The 15,724-nt window shown below is 40.1% G+C and overlaps 4 protein-coding genes across 4 annotated transcripts; 2 read left to right on the forward strand and 2 right to left on the reverse strand.

Moving 5' to 3' along the window:
* Window positions 1-3,197: 3,197 nt before the first annotated feature.
* On the reverse strand, window positions 3,198-5,506 carry LOC9646401 (exocyst complex component EXO84B). Its single transcript, XM_024674668.1, has 4 exons — window positions 5,421-5,506; window positions 4,145-5,177; window positions 3,629-4,054; window positions 3,198-3,347 (listed from the first exon to the last, which is right to left on the reverse strand). Exons 1-4 carry the CDS (start codon window positions 5,504-5,506, stop codon window positions 3,198-3,200), a joined length of 1,695 nt encoding a protein of 564 aa, XP_024530436.1.
* A 162-nt stretch (window positions 5,507-5,668) lies between these two features.
* LOC9646402 (pyruvate kinase 1, cytosolic) lies at window positions 5,669-8,112 on the forward strand. The gene is made up of 16 exons (XM_024674860.1): window positions 5,669-5,737; window positions 5,789-5,894; window positions 5,939-6,036; window positions 6,093-6,248; window positions 6,306-6,383; window positions 6,430-6,561; window positions 6,609-6,689; window positions 6,734-6,802; window positions 6,863-6,952; window positions 6,997-7,141; window positions 7,190-7,278; window positions 7,331-7,426; window positions 7,478-7,545; window positions 7,596-7,695; window positions 7,860-7,913; window positions 7,960-8,112. Exons 1-16 carry the CDS (start codon window positions 5,669-5,671, stop codon window positions 8,110-8,112), a joined length of 1,584 nt encoding a protein of 527 aa, XP_024530628.1.
* Window positions 8,113-8,271: 159 nt separating this feature from the next.
* LOC9645719 (F-box/kelch-repeat protein At5g15710) lies at window positions 8,272-9,450 on the forward strand. The gene has a single exon (XM_002969843.2). It carries the CDS (start codon window positions 8,272-8,274, stop codon window positions 9,448-9,450), a length of 1,179 nt encoding a protein of 392 aa, XP_002969889.2.
* An 11-nt stretch (window positions 9,451-9,461) lies between these two features.
* LOC9645720 lies at window positions 9,462-12,348 on the reverse strand. Its single transcript, XM_024674669.1, has 7 exons — window positions 11,039-12,348; window positions 10,781-10,979; window positions 10,480-10,725; window positions 10,259-10,432; window positions 10,025-10,195; window positions 9,864-9,977; window positions 9,462-9,803 (listed from the first exon to the last, which is right to left on the reverse strand). The coding sequence occupies exons 1-7, from the start codon at window positions 12,346-12,348 to the stop codon at window positions 9,462-9,464; spliced, it is 2,556 nt and encodes an 851-aa protein (XP_024530437.1).
* Between the last annotated feature and the right edge of the window lie 3,376 nt (window positions 12,349-15,724).

Below are 15,724 nucleotides of genomic sequence, written 5' to 3' on the forward strand. Positions count from 1 at the left end.
GGTGGGCAAGGCAAACAGCCCCACCCACACCCGGCTCGGTCCATAACCATACTTACTCTTAGTGGCATTATTCTTGATGGCAACAGATCCCACTAAGGTGCTCCCAGTCTCCTAACACTGGCAGTTGCCCTAACCCTAACCCTGTCATCCTGGCCATTCATTGTGGATAGAGTAAATCTTATACATCTGTTTCTTTCTACATTTATTTCCTAGCAATATACAATTTATGCTCCTTTCTAGATTTGATGACATGGCAAAATCCTTGTGAGTTATAAGATGTGACTGTGCCATAATGTAGAAATATCACAGCCACATATCTGGAATGTATAAATTGATGGCAATACAAAATGACAAATGAGAATCATGTGTTTTCTTGCATGTCATAAAATCTTATCATAAAATGTTAGAATCTTAAATTCATAAATTCATAAAATTCTTTTACTTATTCTACATTCTTATAGTAGAAGGTGTTATTTCTAAAGCAATGTGACAGATATTTTACTATAGGTGATAGATGATAGTACACAGGTGAAATATATTGAAATGAGTATAGAAGAATGTGATGATTTCTGGCTTTTATCATGTATTAAATATATGTATAATATTTAAGACTAAAATGACATTTGACTTGGACAATTTTGTAGTGTGTATGGGATCTTGCTTACACTTTAGACTTGCAAGCTAGTTTGAAAAATCATTTATCATATGAACAAACTTAAAGCATGTTTGTAGTTTGGTGATATTATGTATTAGTCCATCATCCAGGTCTTAGAAATTGATGTTGAGAAGGTTGGTCTATCTAATATTCTTACTCAAAGATTGGTGAAGACACACTACAAGACAACTCCAGAGTTGTTGATTTAATGGAATGGCTATCTAGGAATAAAGCTACATGGGAAACTAAGGATGATGTGAAGGAGTGTTCTGAGTTTTGGTTATAACTTAGATAAGATTTCTAAGGATGAGTTTCATAGCTGTTTTACTATATGATTTGAACTATTTTCTCCATTCTCATTCCTTTGTTTCTATGACTATATTGTCATGTGAGAAAGCTGTATTGTTTTCTTTCTTTCATGATTGTTTATCATGATATTAGTGTTGTCATTTGCACATCTTTTCTCCATGGCTATATTGCCTTAGACTCCCTTCATGTAAGGCTCATTTAGCTTCTTGAGGCTAATGTGCTAGTGTGGAGGGGAGAATGACACAAATCATAAGAATATTCTAAGAATATCCTATAGCCTAGGGGATTTAAGGCAAGAACACTTTAAAGGTTGGGAGGTTGGCCTAGGGTTTGCTCCTTGTTTGTTTCAATGAGAGTCAGACTTTGAATACTATTGGGCAGCAATATTCTGCATATGATCAGCAATTGCTCTCAATTGTTTATGTTTTGTGGATGTGAAAGCATTATCTTTATAGTGTGGTGTTTGTAGTGTTGACAGATCATAAGCATTTTGTGTATTTGTTCACACAAAAGAAGTTGAACACTAGGCAAGCTTATTAGATGGTCAAACTCAAGGAGCACTAAGGAAGCTAGCTAGATGGTCAAACTCATGGAGTTTGGAGAGTTTCTTACTGATTATAGTCTAGGTAAAATTGAATATGGTGGCAGATACTTTATTGTGTATTCATTATGTGACATAATATATGTTATAGTTTTGTCATCATTTAAGTAAGTTGGTCAGCAAGTTTTAGTGTGATTTCTTTGCCTAAATAGAAGCACCTTTCTCATTGGTAAATGAGATGTTGTACTACAATGGCCATGTGTATTTACCATAGGTGGATGCATTGATTAATGAGGTTATTTTTCACTATCATGATCATCTTGAGGCAGTAATTATGGGGGGAAGAAGATGTATGAGTTGATTAAACACAATTTTTAATGAATGAATATACTATTGTAAGTAATATGATCTCTATGAGTGGGTAAGGTGCCATAAGAGAAGCTAGGGGGACTTTTGCAACCTTTGCCTATTCTAAATGCATGCTTTGCCAATGAAACCAGAAGTTACAGGAGATGTTATGCTTTAAAATTGTATGTATACAAATACTGTAGAGACATGATGAGATAAATGTGATAAGAGAGATATGGAAAAATGATGCCACCTTATTCATACTGCTAATAGGTTTTAGTTCTCCCTTTCAATGGACACTTGTCAAGTTATCATGTTTGCAATGACTTTTGTTCATACAAACGTATAATAGACAATTATATGGATCCAATCACACAGAAGGCTTTTACATTATATATGAAGGTAATTCAATTAACATTTTTATTGCAAAGCCACAAACCTCAGAAAAAAAGGGAGTAGCAATAGTCGAAAGTCAATTAAAAGAAATATCTTTACACATGTTCAAATTTATTTGTGCAAAAGAATTAGATTGAAAGTCCAGTCATTAACCTTCTTTTAAGCTAACAGTCATATAAAAGTCAATCACGACTACCTTTTCCAACTGCAGCTGGCTACGATGTGCTTCCAACCTGTTTCCTGCCTTTCTTTCAAACATGAACTTCATTGCCAGAGGATTTCTTTAAAACAATACGAAAATCGACATCTACTTTTTGGCTATCTGAGATTTGATCGTTGCAGTCAAACTTGGAATTCGAATTATGTGCTCCCGCACTGCGCTTTCAATGCAGTGCTGTGCTTTTTCAGCAATTTGATTTTCTGTATTACGATGGCTATCACGCTCCTCCTCGAACTTTTCTTTGCAGTGGATTATGCTTTTATTGATTCTTTCCTACAGACTGTAATAGCAACAGGATATTACACATTACGCACTCAAACAGTTACCTGAAACCTGGCGACTTCACTTCTGATCACATTTTGTGCTGTTTGTGCTGGAATAGAACAATCTTCAATACATGCCTGAATGTTGGTCACTGTCTTGAATGTATCAAAGCAATTGGCTGCGCACTTATAGAAACCTTTCTGTAGGAAAGGATAAGACAAGACACCAATGTTCGCTGTAAATTAAACCTGTATGTTGAAGAAGATATGCATCTCTAATTCACCCATCGCATTGGTGAAAGCCTCGTTTAGTTCGCGCTCCAGTCTTTCGGTCTCCATAAGCACAACCTAAAATGGCTATGCCTTAACAATCCTCTTATAAGCTGCAAGTGATGCTTCGAGAAACCATTTGTCATCGGGAAGAACACTAGACAAAAAGAAATGAGCAAATTTCCTAGAGAGACATCAATTTAGAAACCTCATTGGATCTTGACCATTCAATGCGAATGCATTACTTGCTAGGGCGATGTTGCCAGCAACCACCTTATACATGACATCTGAAGTGCAGCTTCTTTCAGTGGCGATCTCAATCACGAATTGCATGTCTAACACGAACTACAGAGGAGAAACAAATTATGTAAGTGGAAGAAGTGACCAAAATTACCTTTCTAAGTCCTATTGAACTAAATGTTTTTGGACCTTCTTCAACTTGGCTCCAGAAAGATTTGTTGTGCTGGATCGCAGTTACCACACTGGTCAAAATATCTGTAATCAATAGAAGACAGACATGTTCTTGTCCCCGAAAAACATCTTCCCCTGCTTTAGCTAAGGCGACGACTTTAAAGAGGAGTTGCTGATTAAAGCATGTTAGAAAATGATAAGAAGAGCTAGCATACCTCGAAAGGTGACGATGGAAATGGGTTTTGTTGCCATTCTGGGTCTGCGGCTTCAGAATAAAGATCGGGAGTCAGAAGTTCTCGATCTTTATCGTACAGAATATCCTTTATAAGAATGTTGCATATAGTAGACTTCAACTTCTCACACGTGTGCTGCAGGTATAACTTCCACTCTTTTTGCTGCTCATCATCAATGGAACTGTTGAAACTCTCCTGACATTGAAGTAGTGAGCGAGAAACCTTGGGGAGTATATCCTCAGATAAAGCTGTTGCATTGCCCAAGACAACAAGTTTTTGTGACATTGTTTTTGCTAGTTTTATGTTTCCTTTCTGCAAGATCTGGCCGTCAGGCAGCAAAGCGTCTATAAGGAGATCCACATAGCGCTCATAGATCTTACACAAAGCTTCAAGGGCCGAGTGGGCCAGCTGAAATCTTGTCAAAGGTTTGACACCATGCAGAAAGTCCTGTAACTAGACTTCCAATCACCACAATCTTTGTTGGCTAAATTTCCATACCTCGATCAAAATGTTGAACGTGTGTGCACTGCTTGACAAGCGTACATAAATACCCTCTGCAGTGCGATAAGATGCTCTCCCACCCATTCTCTGATCATGGAGGGGCTGGATAAGGTTCCAGTCATCTGCTGCAGCTAATGCAATGACGTTGTCCCCAATTCGTACAACATTGGCTGAAACTGCTTCCTCTACAGATGGCTTGAGAAGACTCGAAAGGTAAGGACAGATTGCAAGTCCCTGGGTTTCAAGGAGAAAACAGTGTCCCAGAGCCATATGCACGCATTCGGCAGCTGCTCTTAGTCCCCCTGCCGCTGCTAGAGATGAGAGCACATACTTCTTTAGTAAAGTAACAAATTCCTGGGTTATATCTCGTGCCCATAAAACAAGCTCTGATCCGCAACTGAAGTTTCCATTAAACACAGCAGCGGAATCCTTTAAAGCCAAGGAAATAGCAGAAAATGCAAGCTGAGAAAGAGCTGCGGTGTAGGCACCGCCATATGAACTCTTGCTTCTGCATAAACCTTTGATATTGTACAGTAGCCTATTTCGATGAGACACAAGCAGCAAGTCATGAGCTCTTGAGCCTTCACCAAGTTTCTGAAGAACTGAGCATGTATCACGTAGCTCAACGCCACAAACAGAAGCCTTCATAGTCGAGTTAGCTAGTTCTTCTGCTAGTCGTTCTTTCATTGATTTCAAGTTCAATGCAATTACGGCAGCTTCCGATTTCTGGGGTGCATTTTCATCAAAAAACACTCTCCCTTTCTCTAGCTCATCTAAAGCTTTATGTGTTTTCTTCTCAGCAAGTAAAATTTGGAGATTGTCCAGCAACTCTGGAAACTGTTGTCCCCACTTTGAAGATTTAGTACCTTCTTCTTCCTGGAGAAACTGCGGATTGCTCACATCTTGTGCGCATAACTCAGCTGATTTTTGAGGTTGTTGCAACAAACAATGAATTATCGCGGCTTGATTAGAAAGTAGATTTCGCACCCTAAAAAGTGATGTCTCCAGCCATGATATGTCCCGAGTCGCTCTGTACGACCCAAATATTAAAGAAGTCAAGGTAAATCAAGGCATTTAGTAACCTTATGAAGTAAGTATAATCTCTATGTACATTACTTCTCGAAAATTCTGTACATGTAATTTTTAGATCAATGAGTTCTTGCCGCAGCTTTTTCACTCCCTTCACACAAAACACGAACTTGGCATTGGAATATTTTTAATTAGACTACTGAAAACCTTTTCACTCATAAGTGGACACTTCGATCGGATGTACTGGTCAATATCAAAAGCGTCTCTTTCCAAAAGTCGTAAGTCGTTTGCTAGAGCTTCATCCGCTCCCATGGATCGACAAAGAACCATGGCTATGCTATGTTGGCAAACAGAAAAACAGGAAGACACGTCGTCCCTCAAGACATGTCATGCTGACTAGGATTTCCCATCGGATACAAAGCATCTTCTACGATGGGATGCAGACGGCCATAACCCGTGTATGATTTTAGGGAAGAGACTGTACACATAAAGATGCAGGCAACTCGAGTTGTTCTGCAGGAACCCCTACGCTTGGCAAAAATCCTTGATCCCTCAGAGCAGGTGCCTAGAATATTTTAGATTCTTTTCAGCTCAGTTCCATTTCTGTTACAGGTTGGACATGGAAATTATCTCTCAATGTCAAAGATTATTGGGACACTCGGGCCAAAGTCGCGTGCAGTGGAGACAATTGAGGGCATGCTGAAAGCCGGAATGACAGGTAGTTTGAAAGAACCATCATTGCCTCCGGTGAATTGTTTGCAGTCGCGCGAATTGATTTTTCATATGGAACACCGGAATATCATCAAGAAACAATGGAATTCTTGAAGCAGGCTGTTCGCAATACCCGAACCCTTTGTGGTGTACGTTTCTGTTTCCAGGTAGCTGATTAGTTTTAATGCCCTCGAGAGTTGAACAGGTTATGATGGATACACTTGGGCCAGAGCTCCAGATTATAAACAAGAGTGAAACTCCAATTGCTATTGATGTAGATGCCTTTGTCACCTTGACACCAGATCAAAGTAAAGAAGCGTCTTCGAAGTACCTGCCAATAAACTTTCAAAACCTTGCTAACGTAAGCTTATTTTAGCTTTATTTTTCATGGTCGCCCTCACACAAATAACTTGTGCAGGTAGTGAAACCAAAAGACACAATCTTTGTTGGGCAATACCTTTTTACAGGAAGTGAAAGCACCTCAATATGGCTTGAGGTCAGACTCATTTCTCCTCGAAACTATTTCTACATCAAATTTTCAGGTGAATGAAGTGAAGGGCAATGAAATCGTGTGTCGAGCTAAAAACGCTGCTACCTTAGCCGGGCCACTTTTCACCGCACTGGCTTCTTCAGTGCGCATTGATTTACCAACACTAAGTGAAAATGACAAGAAGGTGTGTGCGTCTTCATTTTGCCAGTGAGATTGAGATTTGCTGTTCAGGTCATTGCTTCGTGGGGTAAAGCAAATAGGATTGACTTCCTGTCTTTGTCGTATTGCCGACATGCAGAAGACGTGAAACAGGTATATGAGTGTCACCCATGAAACCTTTCAACCCTCGTTTGCAGGCTCGGGCACTTCTTACATCACTAGAGCTTACCAAGACACAAATTTTTGCGAAGATTGAAAATGCCGAGGTTTGCTCAGGTCAGATTCTCTGAAGTTAAGACTAAATTTGAAACTTAATAATGTTGTAGGGTCTTAAGCACTTTGATGATATACTCAAGGAAGCGGATGGGATTATCCTTTCTCGCGGGAACCTTGGAATTGATCTTCCGTCCGAAAAGGTACAGTAATTCTCAAATTGTTATTGACACATACTGTTTTACAGGTGTTTCTCTTCCAAAAAGCTGCTTTATACAAATGTAATATGCTTGGAAAGCCAGCAGTAATTACGCGTGTTGTTGATACAATGACTGAAAACCCCAGGCCGACGCGTGCGGAGGCTACAGATGTTGCTAATGCTGTTCTTGATGGTAAAAGAAGTCGGGTCGTTGATGTCTCAGCTATCCTGTCCATTCTAGGAAGCGACGCTATTTTGCTAGGAGCGGAGACATACAGGGGAAATTTCCCTATCCAGTGCATTGGAACAGTTCGCCGAATCTGCAGGGAGGCAAGTTCTACTTCTAAATAATAATCACGAGACTAGGATCATTTTCATGTAGGCGGAAATTGTGTACAATCAAAGGTTTTATTTCAAGAAAGTCCTTGAATATGTTGGTGAACCAATGGGACATCTTGAATCTATTGCTTCCGCAGCAGTAAGTAACTTTAAGTACTTTAAGAAGCGATATAACGTTAACAAGTACCAGGTACGATCAGCAACTAAGGTCGGTGCGTCAATGATAATTGTATTTACATCTGCAGGCCAAGCTGCAAGGCATACGTTTAACTGATTCCCCTTTGTAATTTCTAATGCGGCTAATGCAGGTTGATAGCTAAATATCGACCTCTGATGCCTGTTATGGTGGTTGTCATTCCACAAATCAGCACCAATTTTATGCGATTTAGTTTCAGTGGGACGTTTACGGTACAGTTGTTCTGAAAACGAGCATATCTGACGTCAATCAAATTTACAGACAACTCCTCCTACTGCAACACAAGAAGCAGTTCTAAACAGTAAGATCATGCTGGTATGTGTGTATCCTCAAACTGTGTGTGTGTCCCTCGTTCACTCTTTTACATTTTCTGTAGGCAAGACAATGCCTGATTGTCCGCGGATTATTTCCGATACTTGCGGATCCTCAGGTAAGAACTTTTTCCTGATATTGTGTTTAGGCCAGCTCGTTTGCAGGTAAGTACAAGCAATGCTGCGAATGAGCTCGTCTTGAAAATGGCTATTGAGCATGGAAAAATGGCTGGGTGCATCAAGGCTAACGATCGTGTGGTTGTATGCCAAAAGATTGGTGACTCATCTGTGGTCAGGATCGTAGATATGGCGGCATAGAAACCTTCCTGTGCTGACTATACAATCTCAAAGATCTTTTTAATAAGCTCAATTTAGGGCAATTAGCCGAATGGTGTCAAGGGACCAAGGGACACAACCCCCGTCCAAGATGGCATCACCTTTCCTCACTTTTGAGCAAAAATTGTGGCCAGTGCGTCAATGGCCAGCACAACAAATGCCAGCAGCAGCAATGCAAGAAAGAACAGTATGGTATGCTGCTCGTCTTCTTCAGGATTACCGCAGCCGATCGCTATGCCACGGAGATGGGGAAGCCTACCACCTTATATGGATTGGAGGCTTTGGGGAAACCTTCCAGATGATCTAGTCGAGAGGGTCCTTGCTTGGCTCCCCATACCTTCTTTCTTCCGCTTACGGTCCGTTTCCAGGCGATGGCGGTCAATCATGTATTCGAAAGGCTTCATGGAAATGTGTGCCGACGTGCCACCGAGGGGTTTGTTCTTCCTAAAAGTTGCCAGGTGCCGATGTAGAATGGTAGCTGCATACTACCCCTCTGGGAACAAGTGGTTGAATATCCCGATTGGTTTTCTGCCCTCTCAAGTCAGCGTTCCTGCAGCTTCTTCCAAAGGACTTATGTGTTTTATAGCTACTCAGTATACTGATGGATATAGCGTTCTACTCGTTTGCAATCCATTGACCAGGTGCTGGAAGGCACTACCACCTATGACAACGCGTAGGTACCCTTTTGTGGTAGCCCTGGTCACTGACAGGAAGCTAAGTGCTTACAAAGTTATTGTTGCGGGAGACTATAATTCCTTTGATAATAGGCGGACCACGGAGGTTTATGACTCTGTTACCTCGACATGGAAACAATCTGGCCCTCTTCCACGAGAAGAGGAGATTACAAAAAACATAGTCGCCTGCAATGGTTATTTATTTTGCTTAAGCCGAGGACCTGGGAATGGCTTGCTAGCGTACAGCTTGCAGCAGGAAATCTGGATTAAAGTTCGAACAGGCAGAATGCCAGGATACTCTAAGTTTCGGCATCTGGTCGAGTGCAATGGAAGAATCATTATTGTCGGAAAGGCGTTAAGAAGGCAGGTCCTCGGACTTTATATATGGCACCTGGACCCGCCCACAATGAAGTGGAAGGAGCTGGCAAAAATGCCCCAGCCACTTTCCGAACAATTTTTTCGGACGCAGTCGGAGTGCTTCTTTTGCAGCGCCCTTGGAGACCAGATATTCATCAGCAGATTTTTCTGCGACATAGGACTATTATACAATATCAGTCATGACACATGGCAATGGATCCCGGATTGCCCCAAGATAGCGAATCCATTCATTCTCACCTTGGAACCAGGTTTCGATGCAGTTTACTAAATCAATGAAATTTATGACTCTGTTCGGTTCCAAACGTTACGCAATAAACGGTATCTTTGGGCAAATGCATCTTTGGCTGACAAGTAAGCAGCCTCCTTCCCGTCAATACAACCATTCTCGACCAACAAAAAGAGAGGTGATTCAAGTTCCTCGAGTTCCTCGTCACTTGTATGTCCCTTGCGAAACAGGGACGCGCTCCTGGTCTGTGTGGGAGAGGCCATCATTTTCATATCGACAATGTCACCCATGCATGCAGAAGATGGTGGGAAGTATACAACCGGAGGAGCTGATGCCATGATTATTGTCCCGGGGCTGATGTCCGATTCGCCAACTCTTTGCCTCTCCATAGAGATCTTTGGTCATGCATGAAAAAAACGAAAAGTGAACCTCCAAAGCTTAGCAATTTCCCCTACCTCGGCATTGAGAGCTGCCAGAAGGGAAGGTGGAATCGGATCAGGTGCATACTCGTCTGGAGCGAACTTAGAAAGAACCCTTCTGATCAAAAGCAAGCTTAATGCAGGGCAGACCTATGGTACATTGTTAATCGAAGCACTTATAGAAATTTAAGGGCTACCTCCTTTCTTATTGATTTTTCCATTAGCATGTCCTTCGGTAGCATCAACAGGTCGCTCATGGCCCGCAACATTGTAAAGTGAGATGTTCCTTTCTGTATGTTTGCTGCAGCAGCTGCCTCTTCACCAACGTGAGCAGTCAGCGCCAAAAGCCATGTAGACCATGTATTTATCTGCAATGCAATTCTTAGCTCGCAATCACATGAATTGCCACGAAACCCCTAACATGACCGCACCACATTCTTCAGCTGAGCACCTCCTCCGAAGCTGATACCATCAGGTGGTATAGGAAGAACACTGAGGTCTGTAATGGGATCAGAGATGGGATCTGTGGGAACGTTTTCTTCCATATCCCTCAATATGGCATTGAACATTGCAACATCCAACCGTGCAACGCACTGCTCAACAATCTGCATTGAACAATTGTCAAATCAGTGAAGAGGGAAGGGGGTCTTACCATTCTTTCTACAACCTGTAAACACCCGCAGTCGTGGCCACCTGCTCGAACAGGACAAATCCTTTGCAATGCGTCTAGAAATGCTGCCTTCCATATTTCAATGGATAGCATCCCTTGATGCGAATCTTCAAAAGGCGTAACCACAAAACCCCGCACGCTTTTTTTTAGTCGTGAAACAACAGAACGCGGAGTAGAAAGCAGGCTCGACTGGTCTACCGCTGATGACTGCATGTGGGGAGTCAACGACTGCATGCAGCTACATTAGCTAGATCGACGGATTATGTACCACATATTGACCAACCTGCCACCAGATGCATTCGACGATCCTTCCAAAAATCCATGCCTCAATCCTTTCCAGCATAGAAGCTAGAGTCGATTTCTCATGCCAGTCATGGAAAGCACTGTCTGAGGCAGTCTCAGGTAATGACGGTGGTGCAGTGTCAAACGCATGCGAAATCATCTCCCTCAGAACAGCCACGTTAGACCACCAGAACGTCAACCTGGGAAGAAACAGACAGACGTTTAATATAGAATATGCACGAGCTATCTCTTTGAAAACCTTGAGACGTCATTCTCGCAAGCCCGCACAACAACCACAAGACCTGAAGCACAGGTCCTGGCAGTGCTGGCCCTTGTACGTTGGCTAGACTTGTTGCAGGCATGGATGTATATCCTTGCAAGACGGCGTGCTGGGGCATGAATCTTGTGCGACGAGCTGCCGTGCTGGGCGACAGCAGAATACAAAGCCAGCTCCAGGGCAGCAGCTTCCTGCAGCTCCCATTTAAGATTTCCCACCTCATCCATCAGCTGCTTTGCTTCGTGTTGAACTGCAACAGCCTTAGCTTCAGCAGCATCCGCTCTCTGCCTTGCTTCTTCCACTGCCTTTTTATCCAACCTCTCACTTCTCTCGCCCGCACCTTCTGCGTACTTAATCCTTGCGGCTTGTATTACGTTGCTAGCACCACTGGCCTTTGTTTTTAGGAGCTTACTTTTCTGTTCAACATCGTTGTTCCTTCTAGGTGATGCAGAGTTAAAACTGGGTTTCCTTTGAGACGCATAGGCTGATGCAGCAACAGCTGCAGCAACAAATGAAGAGGAAGAAGATGAAGAAAACGAAGAGGATGCTCCGGCTGAGTTAAGAATGCGTTGAACCCTGTCATTCCTGGTGCTCGACGGCATGGCTTCTGGATCTGGGGGAACGGTAGCGGGACTGAGAGGAACAGATCTGGAACTCAACTGGGAACTTCCTTCTTCCGCGTCTTCAACCTCATCTTCGTCTTCGTCCATGAAAGCAGTGATGTCGTCCTCCTCGTCACTAACCAAGGATGCAATGAGGGATGAATATTCCTCTTTGTCCTCTCTCACTGGTACAGGAGGAACGCTGCTGCTGCTTGTGATGCCTTGTGGAGCAATTGTAAAGGAGAGACGGGGGGTGCCCAGTGAACTAAACTCTTTCCTTGCCACGGCCACTGGGATGCTTGAAATTGCGTTTCTATTCTGGTCGTTGAGATTTCCGTAGTCTGCAAGGTCCAGCACCGCCCTGCCCAGCGGCTGCCCTCGCGGGATCCCTTGTTCCGCAGCTTCACATAAGCTAAAGACAATGCATTTCTTTTGGAATCTAGGGCTCTCATGCTTTTTCTCCGGAAACTTGTACAGTGTAGCGGGGATTGTAAGCGAGTCGTTCAGTATGATCTTGTCCTTGTCTCCACTAACGCACTTGGTGTGCCCTGTTCGTTTCTCACCTCTCTGCCACTGGATCATTACCATAGGGGGAAGTGTTACAGACGGCCATGGCTTCACATCGTGGAGCGCAATGTTGTACACTAATCCCACTGGGATACCCTTCTTCTTCCCTATGCCTAATACCATTCTAGGTCCAGTAAGCCCGGGCGAGGCTTACTGGAGTCCACACTAGGTCAAAGCCTTTACTGTGCTCAGATCTTGATCGCCCTTGCTCATCACGCCATTCCCAAGCCAATCCTCCCTCTAGCCCTAGCTCCCACCATGTCCTTTATCGCTGCCCTGCTGCATCCCAAGAAGTCCCCCGCTGATCTGCCGCCTGATCCTCTGTAACAAACCCTTCCCCACCACGTCAGATCTCCTTGCCGAGTCATCCCTCCACGTGTTCTGCCTCACTTTGTTATACGGGCTTGTTATTGGCCGCTACACCACCCTAGAACTATGTTGAACAAGCAGTGTACGGTGTAGCGGCCCAGCGAAGCAAGTGACGTGGAAAGTGATGTGGCACTTAGAGGAAAGAAGGGCCAGATCTTGGCGGGAGAAATTTTTCACCTCGTGGTGGAAATTTTTCAGGGGGAGAAATTTCACCTTGGGTTCCATGCCCCCCCTTGGTGACATGGCAACCAAAATGAGGGGAAAGGGGGAACCTGGTGTCTACTACTTTGCCACAATGTGAGTGTGTGAGTTTTTGGAAGGGTTCCATGCATCCCCCACTTGAAAATTTCTCCACCCCAATGACCCCCTTGGGGAAGTTTTTTAGAGGGGAAAATTTTTAACCCCTTGTTCCATGCACCTTACCAGTGACATAGCAATGGAATTGGGGGAAGGGGGGAACCCCGTGTCCCCCTTGAAAATTTCTCCTCATGCTTGGAACCTGGTAGAATAAGTTAATAAAATAGTGCCACGTATAAAAATAGTAATCACTAGTAATTGCCCAGCATATGCTGCCTCAGTTAGCAAACACATTTTGATTATCATTATTACTTTGAAAATAATGTCTATGTAAGTAATTACTGCAATGCAAAAACCTCAGACATCCAACAAATAAAAGATCAAACTGATCACTGTTTGCATCTCGATGTCCTCTTCAGCTAGAAGTATAAGCTGCTTGAGGAGTGGTGTGAAAAGGAGTGCTCCCGGCCTTGACATGAAGAAAGTTCGAGCGGCTTAAAAGAAAATGCCAGCAGTAAGTTCCTATTTCCTTTTCACCATTACTGACTTCATTTGCTTGCATTTTTCTTTTTTGTATTCTCCGGACATCAACATCTCTTATGTCTATGGCTGGAAAACATTTTTGGTGGCTGCCGAGAACAACTGTGGAATGAAAACAAGTTGGAACGAAAAGGAAAATGAGGGAGTTGAAATGTAAAGAAAGAATTGTAAAACATTTATTGATATATAAATAAAGACCAAAGTTGAATTGAGACCTTTCACTAATCATCCAATATATTTAAACGAAAGAGCCTCATTGATCATTGCAGTAGGTGGCCCTAATTATTTTAATCTATATATATAAATTTAATATAATATTGGAAGTTTCAAACCAAATAATGAAAAATATGCAGCTTATTCACAATGAAATATTTTAGATACTGCTCAAGCAACGGAAATAAAATTAAAAAACAAACACAATTATAAATGCAATAAGCAAATAATGGGTGGTCTTGACAAATTATTAAAAGAGATAAATCCCCATGCTAATGCATTAAAAAAATGGTAAGAAATAGAGAATGAAGTGTTAAATTCAACAAATATTCAAGGAGGCATAAGTGATATTGTAATACATATAAAAAGGAATTGGACAACTGATCCAAGATGATATAATGCACTAGGTTCAAATGACTTTAAACATTTAGTTGTACAAAGGTGGTATTCATTGATGATTTTTTTTATTATGTCTACTATATACGATATTTTTAAAACAAAAAATATGTTCAATATGTTTTAAAATATAGTATCAAATCAATGAAATACTCTTTCTTCTATAGAACAAAAACTATATAGAACAAAGAGTATCTGATTAATTCAATACTACATTATTAAAATTAAACATAAATTTTTTTACAAAGATGGTATATAGTACACACAGTAAAAGATATACTATAAAGTTAAAAGTAGATAAAGTAGTGATAGAAATGATATATTTTATAACTTAAAATAGAAGAGTTGAATAGCTTCAGCTATTATATCTTGTAAATAAGTTACACTTTTATAACTTTTATGATATTGCACAAATATGAGACTATATCTGAGCTAACAGACAACTCAATATGAAGAGATTCATTGATGAATATGTAATAAGTCTGTTATTTACACTAATAATTTGTGCATTAATACATGCAAAATAGATAAATAAAATATCATTGAGACAACATTAGACACAATACAAAAGGCTACCATCTTAAAAAATGTGATTCATCATCACTTAAAATTTTATTATTAATAAAGAAATCTATGGACCACTTTTTCATTTTCTGATATGTTATGGTTTTAGGAAAAAACAATATTATGAATCATCAATACCATAATATCAGGATAAAAACTTACCTTTCATTGAAAGATTTTAGCCTTAATGTAAATTTATATAAGAAAAAATAAAACATAAAGGTAACAATAGTAATTAATTTTAGCATTCTCTCTATATAAAAACATATACAGAAAGAATATTACTTATATAAAATATAATACTTTAATTCTTTTATAGTACTTCTAAAAAGTATAAATGTAAATATTATGAAGGGAGAGGATATCGTATACAAATATGGAAAAAATTCTAAAATAAAAATATAATATAATTTTAGAAAATTAGTTTAAATAAATTTTAAAAATACTAAATATAATAAAAGAAAAAATAAAAGATCTGAATTAGAATATAAATAAAATAGTTTCTATAGAAAATGATAATTTATAACTTAAAATAGAGTAGTTAATAGTCCTAGATACTTGTGTAAAATATTTTCTTATTAGTAATCTTATATTATTTATTAGTATAAATATAAATGGAATTAAACTTATTGAGATGTCAATTGGCTAAGATGTAGTCTAAGATTTATATAATATCATAAATTTTCTACCACTTTAATCTACATCATATTTATACATGAAAAACATAATAAGGTATAAATATGATTGAGACAAAATTAGTACATGGACCATATAAAGATATTTAAATATATTATATTGAACCTTCTATATACCATTCATGAATTTTCTGATATATTATAGTTCTACCATAAAGAAAAGATTATATATCATCAAACCCTACTCTACCCCAGTATAGAGTAAAACATTACCATTCATTTATCATCATAAAATTTCAGCATTCATAACAGTGTTATAAAGCCTTAATTATAAATATAAATACATGAATATAGGGAGATAATAATCTTATTTCAGATTTATAAAAATAACTACAGAAATAATGTTTATGATATATAATGGAATACTTTCTATTTTAAATATTACTCTCAAAATGCATGAATATAAATATTAGGTAAAAAGGGAA

The sequence above is a fragment of the Selaginella moellendorffii genome, unplaced genomic scaffold, assembly GCF_000143415.4.
Source record: "Selaginella moellendorffii unplaced genomic scaffold, v1.0 SELMOscaffold_13, whole genome shotgun sequence".
NCBI lineage: Eukaryota > Viridiplantae > Streptophyta > Lycopodiopsida > Selaginellales > Selaginellaceae > Selaginella > Selaginella moellendorffii.

Coding starts and splice junctions, on each gene's coding strand:
- LOC9646401 (XM_024674668.1), bottom strand. CDS start 5,506: ATGGTTCTTTGTCGATCCATGGGAGCGGATGAAGCTCTAGCAAACGAC. Junction 5,178..5,420: donor GACGCTTTTGATATTGACCA/GTACATCCGATC, acceptor TGGGTCGTACAG/AGCGACTCGGGACATATCAT. Junction 3,348..3,628: donor TTCCATCGTCACCTTTCGAG/GTATGCTAGCTC, acceptor TCTCCTCTGTAG/TTCGTGTTAGACATGCAATT.
- LOC9646402 (XM_024674860.1), top strand. CDS start 5,669: ATGCAGGCAACTCGAGTTGTTCTGCAGGAACCCCTACGCTTGGCAAAA. Junction 6,562..6,608: donor TAAGTGAAAATGACAAGAAG/GTGTGTGCGTCT, acceptor TTTGCTGTTCAG/GTCATTGCTTCGTGGGGTAA. Junction 6,803..6,862: donor CGAAGATTGAAAATGCCGAG/GTTTGCTCAGGT, acceptor ATAATGTTGTAG/GGTCTTAAGCACTTTGATGA.
- LOC9645719 (XM_002969843.2), top strand. CDS start 8,272: ATGGCCAGCACAACAAATGCCAGCAGCAGCAATGCAAGAAAGAACAGT.
- LOC9645720 (XM_024674669.1), bottom strand. CDS start 12,348: ATGGTATTAGGCATAGGGAAGAAGAAGGGTATCCCAGTGGGATTAGTG. Junction 10,980..11,038: donor TGCGAGAATGACGTCTCAAG/GTTTTCAAAGAG, acceptor GTTTCTTCCCAG/GTTGACGTTCTGGTGGTCTA. Junction 10,726..10,780: donor TCGAATGCATCTGGTGGCAG/GTTGGTCAATAT, acceptor AGCTGCATGCAG/TCGTTGACTCCCCACATGCA.